Raw genomic sequence first — 16,546 nt, forward strand, 5'->3', positions numbered from 1 at the left:
TAAACAGGAAAATACAGAACTAAAATGTTAAAAAAACCCAATCCCTCCCAAATCTATACTAACTTATTAATGGCCCAAAGGAAAAGCAAATAACAAAGCATGTTCTGGGTTAGAAAATTTTAATACCACAAAAAATCAAGCCTCTAGAAAAAGTAATAAATTCAATGAAAAAAACTTAACAGCTTTATTGAGGTGTAATTGAAATACAATAAACTGTGCATATTTAAATATGCAACTTGAAATGCATACACATGGCCATACACCTATAAACCTATTAGTACAATTATCTTGATAATCAACATATCCATCACTATCAGTAATATCCTCTTGCCTCTTTGTAGTCCTGCCCTCCCTTTTCCAGGCACTTACTGATCTCCTTTCTGTTACTAGGGATTAGTTTGCATTTTCTCAATATTTATGTAAATGGAAACTTAAAATGCGTTCTCCTTTTTGTTTGGCTTTCCTCACTCAACATAATTACTTTGAAATTCATCTATTGCATAGATATACTATAATTTATTTATCTTTTCACCTGTTCATAGAAATCTGGGCTAATTTCAGTTTTGAGCTTTTACAAACAAAGCTGTCAGGAACATTTGTGTACGAAACTTTGTATGGATGTGTTCTGTTTTTGGAAATTGAAAGTCACCAGAAGAAAACAGGAGAAAAAATCTATGTGAACTTGATTTTAAAGTTTTGGATTTTTCATTTAGGGGTATATGCTATCTTGAATTCTCTTATATGATATGAGATAAGTGGTAGGAATTGAAGTTCATTTTAAAAAATTATTTATTTATTTGTCAGAGAGAGAGAGCACAAGCAGTGGGGGACAGCAGGCTGAGGGAGAGGCAGGCTCCCCACTAAGCAAGAAGGCCAATGCAGGACTTGATCCCAGGACCCTGAGATCATGACCTGAGCCGAAGGTAGATGCTTAACTGACTGAGCCGGCCAGGCGGCACTGAAGTTCATTTTTTGCATATGGGTATCTAATTGTTTCAGCACCATTTGTTGAAAAGACAAGAAAAGTCAGTTCTTTTTTTGCACATGTGTTGAAAATCAATTGACTATATATCTTTAAATTTATTTTCGAAATCTCCAATTTGTTTCCTTAGTGGTTTTGTCTATTTTGATGTTGATATCATACTGATCTGATTATTGTCACTTTGCAATCAATCTTAAAGTCCGGTAGTGTAAGACCCAACTTTGTTCTTTTTCAAAGTTGTTTTGATTCATATAGGTTTTTTGTATTTCCATGTTTATGTCTTTTTAAAGATTTTATTTATTTATTTATCAGAGAGAGAGAGAGAGCGCACAAGCAGGCAGAGTGGCAGGCAGAGGCAAAGAGAGAAGCAGGCTCCCTGACAAACAAGGAGCCCAATGCGGGACTCTATCCCAGGACCCTGGGATCATGACCTGAGCCGAAGACAGCAGCTTAACCAACTGAGCCACCCAGGCGTCCCTCCATATTTATTTTTGAATAGCTAGTCATTGTCTCAAAAAACAAAAACAAAAAAAAAAAAAAACCTTGCTGGTATATTGACTGGAGTTGCATGGAATTTATAAATCAATTTGGAAAGCAGTGAAAATACTAAGCCCGCCTATGTATCAATACAGTATATCTCACTTATTTAAATTATTAACTAATTTTGAATCTCCTATAGTTTCTCTCAGCACTGTTTTGAAGTTTTCTGGATATAAGACTTGCACATATTCTGTCAGACTTTTCTCTGAAATTCATATTTTGATTCTAACATAAATGGCATTGCTGTATTAAAATTTATTATAATTTCAATTTCTAATTGTTTGTTGCTGCTATATAGAAATACCATTGATTTTCAAATATTGATCATGTAATCTTCAACCTGGCTAAATTTGTGTATTAGTTCTAGTAGCTTTTTTTTTTAATAGATTCCATTGAATTTTTTTACATAAAGTATTATGTGGCATTCAAATAAGGGTTTTTATTTCTTCCTTCCAAACAAGAATGACTTTTTTTCCCCTTGCCTTATTGTCCAAGCTAGAACCTCTAGTACAATGTTGATTAGAGATAATATGAGCCAATATTCTTTTATCGTTTCTCATTTCTGGAGAAAGTAATTCAATTTTTCATCATTAAATATGATGTTAGCTGTAAGCTTTTTGAAAATGTCTATTATCAGGGCAAAGAAGTTCATTTTCATTCCTAGTTCACTGAGAATTTAAGTCAGTATGGATGTTGGATTTTTGTCACAGGTCTTTTACTGTGTTTGCTCAGATAATCATATGGTTTTTCTTTTTAATCTCTTTATATGGTGAAATACATTGATTTTTGAATGCTAAATTCAAATTTCTGGCATTCCTGGAATAAACCCCACTTGGTCAAAATATATTATCCTTTTACACATTTTTTTTCATTTCATTTGCTAATATTTTGTTAATCTTTGTATCTATACTTATGAGCAATACTGATTTATATATTTTTCCCTTTTAATGACTTTATCTGGTTTTGGTACCAGGTAATGCTAATTGTAGAATTACTTGGGAATTATTCCATCCTCTTCAATTTTTTTGAATAATTTTTATAGAATTCAGTTTTTTTCTTCCTTAAATGTTTGGTAGAATTTACTAATGAGGACATCTGAGCCTAGAATATATCTGCCAGAAAGTTTTAAATTTCAATTTCAACTTACTAGATGTAGGACTATTCAGGTTATCCATTTCTTCTTCAGTAAACTTTGCTATTTAAGCTATAAAATTCATTGGCATAAAGTCATTCGTAATATGTTCTCTCTTTTTAAATATTGGTAGAATTTGTAGTGATTTACCTCTCATTCCTGATATGGTAATTTGTGTTCTCTCTCTTTCCCCCATTTCCTCTCCCCCTCTATCTTTCTTTCCTTCCTGGTCTGAGGATTATCAACTTTATTGTCTCAAAAAACTGTCTTTGGATTTTCAATGATTTTATCAATTATTTTCTGTTTTCCATCTGACCAGATTCGCTACTCTGATATTTATTATTTCCTTTTTACAGTTTATTTTGGGTCTCATTTGTTCTTTTTTTTAGTACCTTGTGATGTAAAGCTGGTGTCATTAATGCAGTGATCTTTCTTCTTTTTTAATACAGCATGTTAGTGCTATAGATTTTTTCCCCTCTAAATAATGCTTTTGCCTCATCCCACAAAGTTTGACATGTCACATTTTCAATTCGCTTTTCATTATTGGAAATAATTTTTAATTTCCCTCTTGAGTTCTTACTGACTCATGGGTATGTAGAAATATAATATTTAGTTTTTAAATATCTGGGATTGTCCCAGATTGTAATTTTTTTCTAATTAAATTCAATTAAGATCAGAGAATAAATTTTGTATGACATAAATCATTTTAAATTTATTGGGATTTGTTTAAATTAACTTTAAATGGATCACAGACAAATGAAAAACCTAAAATTATAAGACTTCTAGAAGAAAAACATAGGAGATGTCTTGGCAATCTTGAATTAGATAAAGATTTCTTAGATACAATGCCAAAACCTTGATTTATAAATAAGTAAATTGAATTTTATCTGCATTAAGAACTTCTCTTCAAAAGACACAAAGAATAAAAAATCCAAGTCACTGTCTGAGGAAAAATATTTGCAAACTGCATATCTGATAAAGGATTTGTGAAGAAATATGTGAAGAAATCCTCAAAACTCAGAAATAAGAAATCAAACAACTCAATAAAGTTGGGCAAAATATTTGAACAGATACTTTATCAAGTAGGATATACAAGTAGATGATAAATAAACATATGAAAAGATGCTTGACGACCTTAGCCATTGGACAAATGCAAATTAACACTACCTTGAAATACTACTACACAATTATGAGACTCTAAAATCAAAAACACTCACCATATCAAGTGCTGGAGAGGATATGGAGCAACTATAATTCTCATTCACTGTTGGTGGTAATGTGAAATGGTACTCCATTTTGGAAAAGAATCTGGTAATATCTTAAAAAATTAAATATACATCAACCATGTGACCCAACCATTCCACTCCTAGGTATTTGTCTGAAACAAATGAAAGGATATGTCCATAGAGAGATGTGTACATAAATGGTTATATCAGCTTTATTTGTAAAAGCCTCAAATTGGATAATCCAAAGTCCATCAGTTGATGATTGATAACCAAATTTTGATATATCCATTCAATGGAAAACTACTCAACAATAAAGAGGAGTGAAATACCAGTGCACACACACAAAATAGATGAATCTCTGAATAATTAAGAAAGCCAGACTCCTTCCCCCAAAACAGTACACGCAGTATGATTCCACTTCTTTTATTTTTTTTAAAGATTTTATTTATTTATTTGACAGAGAGAGAGAGATCACAAGTAGGCAGAGAGGCAGGCACAGAGAGATGGGGAGGCAGGCTCCCTGCTGAGCAGAGAGCCCAATTTGGGGCTCAATCCCAGGACCCTTTGACCATGACCTTAGCCGAAGGCAGAGGCTTAACCCACTGAGCCACCCAGGCACCCCAATATGATTCCACTTCTATAAAATTCTAGACAATGGAAGCGAATCTTTGACAGAAAGCAGATCAGTGATTACTTGGGAGTGGAAGGGTAGGAAGAGGAAAGACGAAGTGACTACAAAGGAGCACAAGGAAACTTTTATTTTTTTATTTATTTTTTAAAAAAGATTTTATTTATTTATTTGGCAGACAGAGATCAGAAGTAGGCAGAGAGGCAGGCAGAGAGAGATGAAGAAGCAGGCTCCCTGCTGAGCAGAGAACCTGATGCGGGGCTCAATGCGGGGCTCGATTCCAGGACCCTGGGATCATGACCTGAGCCGAAGGCAGAGGCTTTAACCCGCTGAGCCACCCAGGCACCCCACAAAGAAACTTTTAGATGTGGTGGATTTATTTTAATCATGATGATTTCATGGGTGAATATATGTCAAAAACATCAAACCTTGGGCGCCTGGGTGGCTCAGTGGGTTAAAGCCTCTGCCTTCAGCTCAGGTCATGATCCCAAGGTGCTGGGATTGAGCTCCACATTGGGCTCTCTGCTCAGCAGGGGGTCAGCTTCCTCCTCTCTCTGACTGCCTCTCTGTCTACTTGTAATCTCTGTCTGTCAAATAAATAAATAAAATCTTCAAAAAAAAAAAAAACAAAAACATCAAACCAAACACTTAAAATATGTGTAGCTCGTTGTATGCCAATTATATGTCAACAAAAATGTTAAAAATTAATACAGGTGCTACATCTAAAGTTCAATACTGGCAACGTGAATTTAATATTCATTATCTTATAAGTTATCCTTTAGGTGTTGTTTCAATTCCAGAAAACATTAATTTAGTCAAAACTTTATTCTCTGAACAATGGCATTTTTATATGAAAGCATTCATTAAAATTGGCTTTCTGACATGAAATAAAAGACCCCAAATATTAAAAAGTTATAAATTTGTTTTCATCCCTAATATTCATATAGTATATCTAAAATTATAACCAGTTAAAAAATGAACCATTGAGTGAATTATTTCAACTATGAACAATTCACTATTGTACTCTGAATTAAAGCCTAAACCTTTATTCAGTCTAAGCTAAGATGTATGCATTTTATTTCACCTCAAAATACTCTTCAAATAGTAACATTTTAAATTAGCCATTTAATTAATTAATATCAATTTTTAATAAAAATTTAATACAAGTGCACTTTAAAAGCCAAGAAGTAAAAAAAAAAAAAAAAAATGCAAAACAAATCTAATTTTCTGCCTTCAGAAAACAACTTTTGCTTTTGCTTTACCGAAATGATACTGTCTTAGAACAACTTTTATGCATCTACTAAACTGACTCTGCTTTGACATCACTCTTAAATGTTGGCATACCCAGGGATGCATTCTTTGTCAACTACTCAATTCTTTCCTAAACTCCAGATGTGTGTATCTAGTCACTTCAATGTGAAATAAACTAGATATTCCATGATCCTAAACTAGATTTGTTAAATATTACAGGCAGAACTTCCTATTCAAGATGATTATTCCCACAGTTTGGAAATAGACCAGACTTCACCTCTGAAATATTGAAATGTTCCAACTTATACCTATTTTTTGATACCTATTATTTTGATATACCTATTATTTGATATCTCATATGTACTCAAATATAACTTGTTCCAACCTAAACCCAATTCCCTACCCTCATCGCCCCCCACATAGTTTTCCCCATTTCAGTAAAGTGTACTATTGCTCAAATGAGTTACCTATAAATCCGCAGCAGATAATAGTTCCAAAGAAAGATTATAGGTAATTATTGTGTTCCTTTATGATGTCTGTTAAAATAATGAACATAAAATAATGCCCTCATATTAGTTCTTCAGCAAAGACATTACTTCAGCATTTTTAGCCATTTAAAATCAATGCCACTTTTCCCAATTTCTGAGGCAATTCACAACCCCCATATCATTCTACAGTTATACCAGGTGAAAAAACTCTCAAGTTATAAATAAGTCTTGAAAACCTTAGTCTTAAAAGAAGGTGTTTTCCTAGGAGGCAATATCACTTGTTAGTGAAATAAACACGTAAGTTGTTGGTTCATTCCTGGTAGAGTACAGAGAGGGCAAGGAGAGACTGAAGAAAGAAAGGCCAGTCCAAATTGGGAAGTGGTGGGTTTAATAAGCAAGGGAACTTACTTTCAAAGCTTATCTTCAGCGGCAGCTAGAAGAATAGATCTCCACATTGACTGACAGAATCTTTAAAGGTTATATAGAGACCTTCATGGGGTTTAGTCACATATACCATCCAGATAGTTCAACAACAGCCTCTTGCAAGGCTGCGTTCTTGAAAATTGATCCCATGGTGGTAATGGTGGGCAGAACATACATGTAAGGATGGGGGTGGGAATGGGGAGCTTCCCACTGCCCATATTCCAGCCCCAGGGTCAACTGGCTGTCACATCCTCTGGACAACCTTCTCCAACGTAATTATATATGTGTATATAAAAATCTTAGAAGCCTGTGATTACAATATAAAGTTATACTTTTAAAAAATAACCCAATTTATTATGGGGCGAGACACCAGTTCACTAAATTCAGTCCCCATTCAGGGTGTTGCAGATGTTCCTGAAGTCTCCTCACGGTGATGATATTCCATGTGCTTCTGAACTCAGTCCTCAGAGTCTTCCACTCTAACTGGGTCTTGTCGCCATGTTTAGTCTCCTCCACTCTTCAGATCTAAAGTAAAAGAACCCTGCCTCCTCACTTCTAAATAATGGTTCTTGGCTCATGTTTGTGGAGACAGGACTCAGAAGGCCTCGTGGGAGGGTGAAGAGTGCTCCAGAGGAAACAGACTCACTCTCAGTGTGGCCATCAGCCCAGAACCTTTGTGAGGTCAGGATGAGCCCACTAGACCTATTCCCAGATCAATTAGCATATTTGTAGAGTTCTCTCTGTCTCTAAGTTTAGAAACGACTCTTAGATCTAGGAAGAAGAAGAAAGTCCAAAAAGTCACCTTAGTTCTTGGCTAGTGAAACCAAAATGAATAGGGATGGATAAATAAAGCATGTATAGTTTTTAATGAGGCCATTAAGTTAAGCTTTAGGAATATTAAATGCGTTCTAAAAAGTATGTAAAACTCCAATTATGTTACTGCATCCATATCAATATTTATCTTTCCAGAAAAAAGTAATTCCTAGAATATTATACATATTAATCAAATTTTCTTCTCTAAGACAACAGAGTATTTTTCTTCTTTATACATTTATACTTCATCCAAATTTTCTGAATTATCATATATCTTTATTTAGCAAAAAGATACAAACTAATGAGTCAAATTATTTTTAATGACTTAATGAAGTCAACAGGAGATCCTAGTTCTGTGCTTTAAGAGTAGACATGCATTTTCAGATCAAATGAAGAGGAATTTATTATAAATATTCCTGATTTTTTAAAGTAAAAGAATTGAAATAAGACATACTTCGCTATAAGTGATATAATTCTGTATGACTGGTATATTTCATTAAATTATTCCACACACTTTTTTTTTTTTTTTTGGTTCCTTTCAAAAGAAAATTCCACCCTACCCATGAGGGTAAGTTTTTAATGTGAAGTTCCATTAAAACAAAAGAATTGCTAAACTATCTACCTGCTTGCTCCCCAGTGGTTAAATCATTCTTATTTCTAGTCCTTTTGTTATTCTAGTCTATATGCTGTTCTTCTTGTTGGCTATGGTAGATTTACTCTGATAAGTAAAATTTACAAGTATTTTAGTAAAATACTAAGCCAAGGTTAGTAAGCTTAGAATGTTTCCTCATTGCAGAATTCCCTGGGGTTTCGTCCTTTATCTCCTTAATTCCATTGTCAAGATAATGCTGTTAATAATAATTATGATCATGGCACCATAACAACATTGTTGAGCATTTATTATGTGCCAAACTGTACAAAGTACCTTACCTGCATTATTTTATTTAATCCCCACAAATTTTTGTGATTACGATTATAATTACTGCCATTTTTTTAAATTTTTTATTTTTTATAAACATATATTTTTATCCCCAGGGGTACAGGTCTGTGAATCACCAGGTTTACACACTTCACAGCACTCACCAAAGCACATACCCTCCCCAATGTCCATAATCCCACCCCCTTCTCCCAAACCCCCTCCCCCCAGCAACCCTCAGTTTGTTTTGTGAGATTAAGAGTCACTTATGGTTTGTCTCCCTCCCAATCCCATCTTGTTTCATTTCTTCTTCTCCTACCCACTTAAGCCCCCATGTTGCATCACCACTTCTTCATATCAAGGAGATCATATGATAGTTGTCTTTCTCTGCTTGACTTATTTCGCTAAGCATGATACGCTCTAGTTCCATCCATGTTGTCGCAAACAGCAAGATTTCATTTCTTTTGATGGCTGCATAGTATTCCATTGTGTATATATACCACATCTTCTTGGTCCATTCATCTGTTGATGGACATCTAGGTTCTTTCCATAGTTTGGCTATTGTGGACATTGCTGCTATAAACATTCGGGTGCATGTGCCCCTTTGGATCACTACATTTGTATCTTTAGGGTAAATACCCAATAGTGCAATTGCTGGGTCATAGGGCAGTTCTATTTTCAACATTTTGAGGAACCTCCATGCTGTTTTCCAGAGTGGCTGCACCAGCTTGCATTCCCACTAACAGTGTAGGAGGGTTCCCCTTTCTCCACATCCTCGCCAGCATCTGTCATTTCCTGACTTGTTGATTTTAGCCATTCTGACTGGTGTGAGGTGATATCTCATTGTAGTTTTGATTTGTATTTCCCTGATGCCGAGTGATATGGAGCACTTTTTCATGTGTCTGTTGGCCATCTGGATGTCTTTTTTGCAGAAATGTCTGTTCATGTCCTCTGCCCATTTCTTGATTGGATTATTTGTTCTTTGGGGCTTAAGTGGGTAGGAGAAGAAGAAATGAAACAAGATGGGATTGGGAGGGAGACAAACCATAAGTGACTCTTAATCTCACAAAACAAACTGAGGGTTGCTGGGGGGAGGGGGTTTGGGAGAAGGGGGTGGGATTATGGACATTGGGGAGGGTATGTGCTTTGGTGAGTGCTGTGAAGTGTGTAAACCTGGTGATTCACAGACCTGTACCCCTGGGGATAAAAATATATGTTTATAAAAAATAAAAAATGAAAAATGAAAAATAAATAAATAAATAAAATCTTTAAAAAAAAAAACCCTCTTCAAAATGTAGCTTTTGAACCAAACATAAGTTACATAAATAATCAGAGAGAAAGGTGCCGGGTGACTCAGTTTGTTGGGTGTCCAACTCCTGGTTTTGGCTCAGGTCTTGATCTCAGGGTTGATGGAACTAGCCCAGCATTGGGATCCACACTCAGTGGGAGTCTATGAGATTCTTTCTCTCCCCCTTCCTCTGTCACCCCCACCACTCTGCTCTCTCTCTCTCAAATATATAAATTATTTTAAAAATTGAAAAATAAATGCTTAGAGCATCATAGTTCTTTTCTTCCAAAATATACATATCAGAAAGAACCCTGAGTATTGTCTGAAAATTCATTTTCTTTCTATATAGTCTTGTGCAGTTGTTCTCTTCTTTCATTTCCTTTCAAAGTTAGAACAGAGCGGGGCCTGGCTGGCTCAGTTAGTGGAGTATGTGACTCTTAATCTCAGGGCTGTGAGTTCAAGCTCCACATTGGCCACAGAGATTACTTAAAACATAAAATAAATATAAAGTCGGAACAGAAAGACCATAAAGAGCACAGAACCCCAGCACATGGACATTCCCTGTGACTTCACCTTTCTATTAGTGTATGGTTACCAAGGTGACCACATAGTGTTAATTATACATGGAACATCAGAGGCTGGCATAAGGTGGCAGTGGGATAGGTCGGACCAAGGAAGGTTGGGAATCCAGGCTAACCTACCTGTCTGCTAAGACTCAGCAACCCTACCGCAAGAATAAGGTCAGAAATTAGTTACTAAAGGGTTTGTTACTTAAGGTCACAAGAAGGGAAGCAGGACTGAAACTAGAAGTCTATTTTATAAGACAATGAAATTTGTGATTACTAACTCTAATTACTGGTGGAGCTGTATGGTCTATTAATATTGTATTTATTTGAAAGCTTAAATATAAGGCAGATATACGAGAGAAAGGCAAAATAATTTACTAGAGTTAATCAGAGTCATATTAAGAGGAAGAAAAATGAGGTAAAAATGCTTTGAAATTAAAATCAGAAGGCATGACTTCCAACTAAAAGACTAGTAAGTTATTTTCATTATTTTGAAATTCGTCTTTTTAATCTATAAAGTTGAATTCCATCCTCACTGAATATTGAGTTATCTATAGTTCTAATCCCTTCCAACTTTAAATATTTAGGAATTCAACACTGTCTTAGAACTGAGATTACAAATTATTTGTCCTGGTGCCCCTGAACAAGAGGTAAGAAAGAATTTACAAACTCAAACTCTGTGGTTTTATAGAGACAACAAGCTAACTAGCTAATTGCATAGTGTTCCTATCTCCAAGTGACTACTCTCTCCTACATTGTGACATAACTGTGCTATAACAACTTTTTTTTTTTTTTTTTGCTCTTACAAGCTGTGCTGCTTTAACACAGACCAGAGCTTCTTAAACTCCATCAAACATTTTCATTATACTGAGAAAGAAGAAACAAATTTAAAACAATTTTTTCACTGTGGATTCTCAAATCTGACCAGTGTTGAAGCTGGATGTAGGCCAGGCACCACATCTTAAAACTGTAAAAAAGGAGAAGGGGGAAAGGTGACCATTAGGTCTTCACCATGCTGGAATAACTTAAAATACCTGCAAAACTACTGTAGCATTTCAGCCATAGTATCATCCCCATGCAATTTTTGCCCAGGGATTTTGTCAGTAAAGGGATTTGTCAAGCATTTTTTTAATCTTCTTGTGTCCCAGAAGAAAGTTTATATATATATATATGTATGTATGTATATGTATATATATACATATATATGTATGTATTTTAAAATATTTTATTTGACACACACAGAGGGAGCGAGCACAAACGGGGAGAAGCAGGCTGACGGAGAGGGGAAAGCAGACTCTGCGCTGAGTAAGGAGACTGACTGATGTAAAACTTGATCCCAGCACCCTAGGATCATGACCTGAGCCGATGGCAGACACTTAACTGACTGAGCCACCCAGGAGTTCCAGAAGAAAGTGTATTTTGGAAACAAAACACTGACCTGGTTTTGCTTTTGTAAGTTGGAGCAAAGTGGAAGCTATGCCAAACCTAGAGTTGGTTGAAGGTCTATCTATCCAGGAGTGGGGCATTGTGAGAAACCAGCCAGATGGTCCTAGTTTTTAAGGCTAGATAGAGAAAAGTAGTAAAGTTCCAGCTGTCACACATGCTGCCTTTCTCAGTGGTTCCTCACAATACAGTGAGCTAAACACTGGGTCTCTATACACGTATTGACCCCTGTTTGGGATGGGTTCAGTCATCCTCCTTCACAATCAATCTGTAGGCATTCCTATAAGGAATACACAGACGTCTAGCAATTTCAGATTCAGTGAAGACATTCCTTCCCATACTTTTCAGTTGGGACATCTTTTCCTTCCTATTTTACACGTTGCTAAGCTGCCTTGGGCGTTCCTTCCTCTGTAGAGCATTGTACACATACGTCATCAAATTGTTCGTGTACACGTGCCAGATTCGCCTTTAAGTTCCAGATTCGTCTTTAAATGCTAATCCCCTCGGGGTCTTGAATCAGGTACCTTCCCGTATCCGCAAGCAACACCTGGAATGTCACAGTTATGTAATATGTAATGAATGAATAGCTGAAGCCGCAACCTGTTGAATGAAAGAATGAATGAACCCTCATTAAGCACTCCCGCCTTCCTGCGGGGATCCACTGTGAAAACTGCTCTGATTTAACAACAGCTGTAAAAATTTCTGACCTGTTGTAGGAAAACAAACAGAACCGACGGGAAGAAGCGAATGGGGCGGGGGGAAGGGAAGGATGGGCGGCCAATACGCTCGCCGCGCTCCGGGCCCGGCCCCGCCCCCGGTCCGGCCCCGCCCCGCCCCGCCCCGCCCGGTCGGGTCTGTGCGCGTGCGCCGGCGGGAGCGCGGCAGCTGGTCTGAGCCCCGGCGCTGGGGGCGCGCAGCCGGGAGAGTGTTTGACGTGGCAGTTCCCAGCCCGGCTGCAACTCTGTGAGCGAGACCAGACTGTGGGGACACCGGGCCTGGGGAAAGGCGCGGTGGGACGAGCGGCCGCAGCGGGAGCTGGGTCAGCGGGGGCACCCGGCGCTAGGAGCTGAGCGCAGGCTCTCGGAAGTCCAGCGGCGTGCGGGAGCCGACCAGGTAATGCCTCACCCTGCCGGGCTCTGGCGGGACAGCCCCTCCCCAGCCACAGCTAGAGTGGGGTGCAGTGCCGGGCCTAGGATGGGCGTTGGCGAGAGGCTGGATGCTCACCTGTGGCAGGTCGGCGGAGGAGACCTCATACTTTGCTCCTTTAGCCTTTTCGTGCAGTTTAATAATGGGGGTGGGGTGGGTGGGCGTGGGCATTCTTTTACCCGCCCCCGCCCCCATCTTTTTGTCTTGGGATGCTGGAACTGCGTGGTTAGGGTCCTCAGCAGCCACAATATTCCAGTGGCACGGCCAGCGGTTTTCTTGTCTCTGTATCAACTTAATTTCCTCTTCGGAGGTAGGCAATATTGGAAATAGAGTAGAAATGGCAACTGTATCTTCAAGCTTCGGGACATCCTATCCGATAGCGAAACCAATTTGTCCGGATCCGAACTTGGTCCAGGGTGAGAAGCACACCTTGGCTTTCCTTGTCCAGTGACAGTGGCCTGGGGCTTGTTCTGTGATGGAAGCTCCCCAGATTTTGATCCTAGCTAGGCCTGCTCTTGCCAAGTGGCTTTGTGCCATGTCGCCGCTTGAAGCTGAGTCAGGTTTCTGTAACTTGGTGCTGGGTGAGGAAGTTTGACGTGGCAAACTGGGTTGCATGAGGAAGCAAATTCCTGTCAGGACCAGTTAAGAGGGACCCGACTGCTTGCTTCCTGCTGCTTGGAGTGAACATCCCTGCCTTTCCTCTCCGTCACTCAGCAACAGGCTGCTACGTAGGTGTGTGCTCCTGCTGACTTCCTAAATGTGTCTGCCTGGTTGGATGAGCTTGACCAAAGCTCGGGCTGCCACGTCTCTCTCTGCTGAAGTGGGAGGAGGGTAAAATTGTTGTCAGGAACAAAGTGGACCGGCAGGCTTTTGCCTATCTCTCCTCTCTTTAGTTCTCTCCTCCCAAGAAGAAGATAACCTTATAACATTTCCTTTTAATTTTGGAAACTTCAGCGTTTAATAGGAAAATGAAACCAAATGAAGAATGAGATTTCCTGAATATAGATCTGTTTCAAGTCTTAGCAGGTATCCCCCAACTTTTACCTTAAAAGGTAGCATCCTAAAACAACAAAAGGAAGATATTCCTATGCCGGATGAAGAAACTGGAGAGAAACTGTAGGATCAGTGTTTTATGTCTGCAAAGCCTTTAGAAGCTTCATTTTGTAAGAGGGAACTGAGGCCCAAAGAGGTTCTTCACCTTATTCCATGTCAGACAGCTAGATGTTGGTAGATTTGTAGTGAAAAACTACTTCCTTTACCAGGATTCAGAGCTTTTTTTTTTTTTTTTTTTTTCATTATAAAAATTCTTTGAGCATAGTTTTATGAAATGTGTCTTATTTTGTGAAACCTAGAGAAATGGTAAATTTAAAACAAACCAATGTCTTGCTTCTGAGTAGAATCAAGATGGGTATGTTGTACTGTGAGGTGTGTGCGCATGCCTGAACATATATGAAATTGCTTTTTTCCCCTTCTTTCCTTAAATATATGTGTATATGTTCTTAGAGGTGTGATATTTAAATTAGAAAGAGAGTCTGTCATCTTTGAATGAGAAACCACTGATAATTCTCAAATGTTTGCAGGCTGCAACCTGGCTTAGACATTTTGTGACTCATAAAATAAGTCCATTACCAACTTCTTTATCTTCTGCTGTATTTGTTGGACTTTTGATTTTCTCTTTATCCTAGCTGCCTGACTAAAATTACTAATTAGGATAGCACTGGAATGACCCAAGTCCTGAAACATCTGATTGCAGACTACTGGCAGCTTTGCTGGTCAGTCAATTGAATGACTTGTGATTATTGCTATTGGCATGCTTGTTCTGAAACGGGGCCATGGAAACCAAAGGCACAAAAATAGTGGATACATTATGAGAGACTATCTGGGAAATAGTTCATTCTTTCAGTGGAAAAGTGATTGGCAGTTGTTATTTAGATTTTGTGCCTGAGAACTTGCCTATAGAATTGAGTTACTGAGTTCCATAGAGCTATGATTAGAGCCTTTTTAGAAGATAATATGGTATGTTGTATGATATGAAGATGTCTCTCACACCTGATATTTTTCTCAAACCATTATAAATATTTATTAGCAGTGTTCATATTTTGAATAGCATTAAGTAACTCAAACTCTCTTGTTGACATTTTTTTTTCCTTCTGTTGCAGAGTTCTTTTGTAAAGCTATCCCTTGGAATGATATTTTCATAATGAGTCAACAAGGATATGTGGCTACACCCCCCTATTCTCAGTCCCAGCCTGGAATAGGCCTTTCTCCACCCCATTACGGACACTATGGGGACCCATCTCATGCAGGTTCTCCACCAGGTAAAGTGCATTATTTTGACTTGCATGTGATTATTGATTCTCAGGCTCAGAGACATATTCTGAAAGAGCAGCTTTAGAAGTGTTGAATGGTCATTATGTGATGCTGTGGTTTGAGTGTATAGGCTTATTGGAGAAGTCTCTTATGGAAGATGCCTACATCATCAGTTTGGCTATTGCTTGGAATATGACTAGTTTAGTTTTTAAATATAGATTAAAAAAAAGAAGCTTCCTGAGTGTTTTGTTTTTACCATTAGACTCGTTCTTGCTACTAGTCAGTGGTGCAAGTTTATTTGAAAATGTAATAAGAAACTAAATTAAATGTATATAAATATATATACTATACATTATATGTATACACATATATATGTGTGTGTATTTTATATGTTTTGGCAATAAGATTAAAAAATCAGGTTTGAAATTGGAAAAATACGATTCGATTCATGTACCAAAGATTCCTCCATGATGATAACAAGAAAAACATGGCCTTACCTTGAAATCATTATTGAACGATATTATAGGACTACCACTCCATTGCTGTTGGCGCCATAAGACCACATTTATCAAGGGGCTGCTCGGAGGGACCGCATTTCAAGGTTGGAGGGAAGCAAATAAGAGCTTGTTTCAGGTCTAATGGTCCCAAATTTCCTAAAAATATTTGTGTAAGATAGTTCTTGGGAATTCTGAGAGAATGCTGAGGAATTCAACTCAAATCATTGGTGGAAATTGGCTGTATATAAATTAGTATTTTGGGGGGCTTATGAGGACTGACTCAGATATGTAGGATCTGGGCTCTGCCAGATAGCATGTATGCAGTGCAGAGCCACTGAGGGGCAAGGAAAGCCCTGTGGTGAGGTTGGTTGTAGCAACCACACACACAGTTTGTTGCAGAAGATGCTCTAAGACTGGGACTAATTTCCTTTAGTCCTAAGACTAAATCAGCCTTGTGATTTAGTAGGCTGCTAATTTAAAAAACCTTCAGATGAAGCATCCTCCTTTTGTCCAAAACCAGTCTTCCCCACAATACTTAAAGATCTGGATCCTGTAAGAACAATGTTTTTCCAGTTTCTATCTGGTGGCACATTCCTCCTCTGCATTTGTATATGGTGAAAATTATAAATTGTTCTTTTTGAGTGTTTCCCATGTATCAAAAACTGGTCCTGAAATCTGTTCATGCATTATCTTCTTTAATCTTCACACAATGCTGTGCAATAGATTATTAGCTCTATTTTGCAGCTAAGAAAACTGACTAGTGTACTGTGACTTATTCATTGTCCCAGGGTTCATACCAAAGTCCCTCAAGAAAATAAACAACAAATTCTAATACACACCTAAGTAGAATATTCAGTATTCTTTGCTCTTCCTTCCTCTCTTCACAGCTGTCTTCTT

At 37.8% G+C, this 16,546-nt stretch overlaps 1 protein-coding gene and 1 long non-coding RNA gene across 6 annotated transcripts in view; one reads left to right on the top strand and one right to left on the bottom strand.

Moving 5' to 3' along the window:
• The first annotated feature begins 10,315 nt into the window (after window positions 1-10,315).
• Window positions 10,316-16,546, top strand: part of SEC24D (SEC24 homolog D, COPII coat complex component) — a 105,491-nt gene continuing 99,260 nt past the window's right edge. For 2 of the 5 annotated variants that reach the window (XM_082727374.1, XM_082727375.1), the window contains exons 1-2: window positions 12,529-12,809; window positions 15,002-15,160. In XM_082727374.1, the coding sequence (XP_082583500.1) occupies window positions 15,043-15,160 (118 nt within the window). In that variant the 5' untranslated portion in view covers window positions 12,529-12,809; window positions 15,002-15,042. Of the gene's footprint in view, window positions 10,428-12,528; window positions 12,810-15,001; window positions 15,161-16,546 lie in introns of those variants that run through there. The other 3 variants (XM_082727373.1, XM_082727372.1, XM_082727376.1) reach the window with 3 other exon arrangements.
• On the bottom strand, window positions 10,509-13,559 carry LOC309862947. Its single transcript, XR_014310810.1, has 2 exons — window positions 12,921-13,559; window positions 10,509-12,243 (listed from the first exon to the last, which is right to left on the bottom strand). It is a non-coding gene; the product is annotated as an uncharacterized lncRNA (long non-coding RNA).

The sequence above is a fragment of the Mustela nivalis genome (genome assembly GCF_964662115.1).
Source record: "Mustela nivalis genome assembly, chromosome: 4".
Classification (NCBI taxonomy): domain Eukaryota; kingdom Metazoa; phylum Chordata; class Mammalia; order Carnivora; family Mustelidae; genus Mustela; species Mustela nivalis.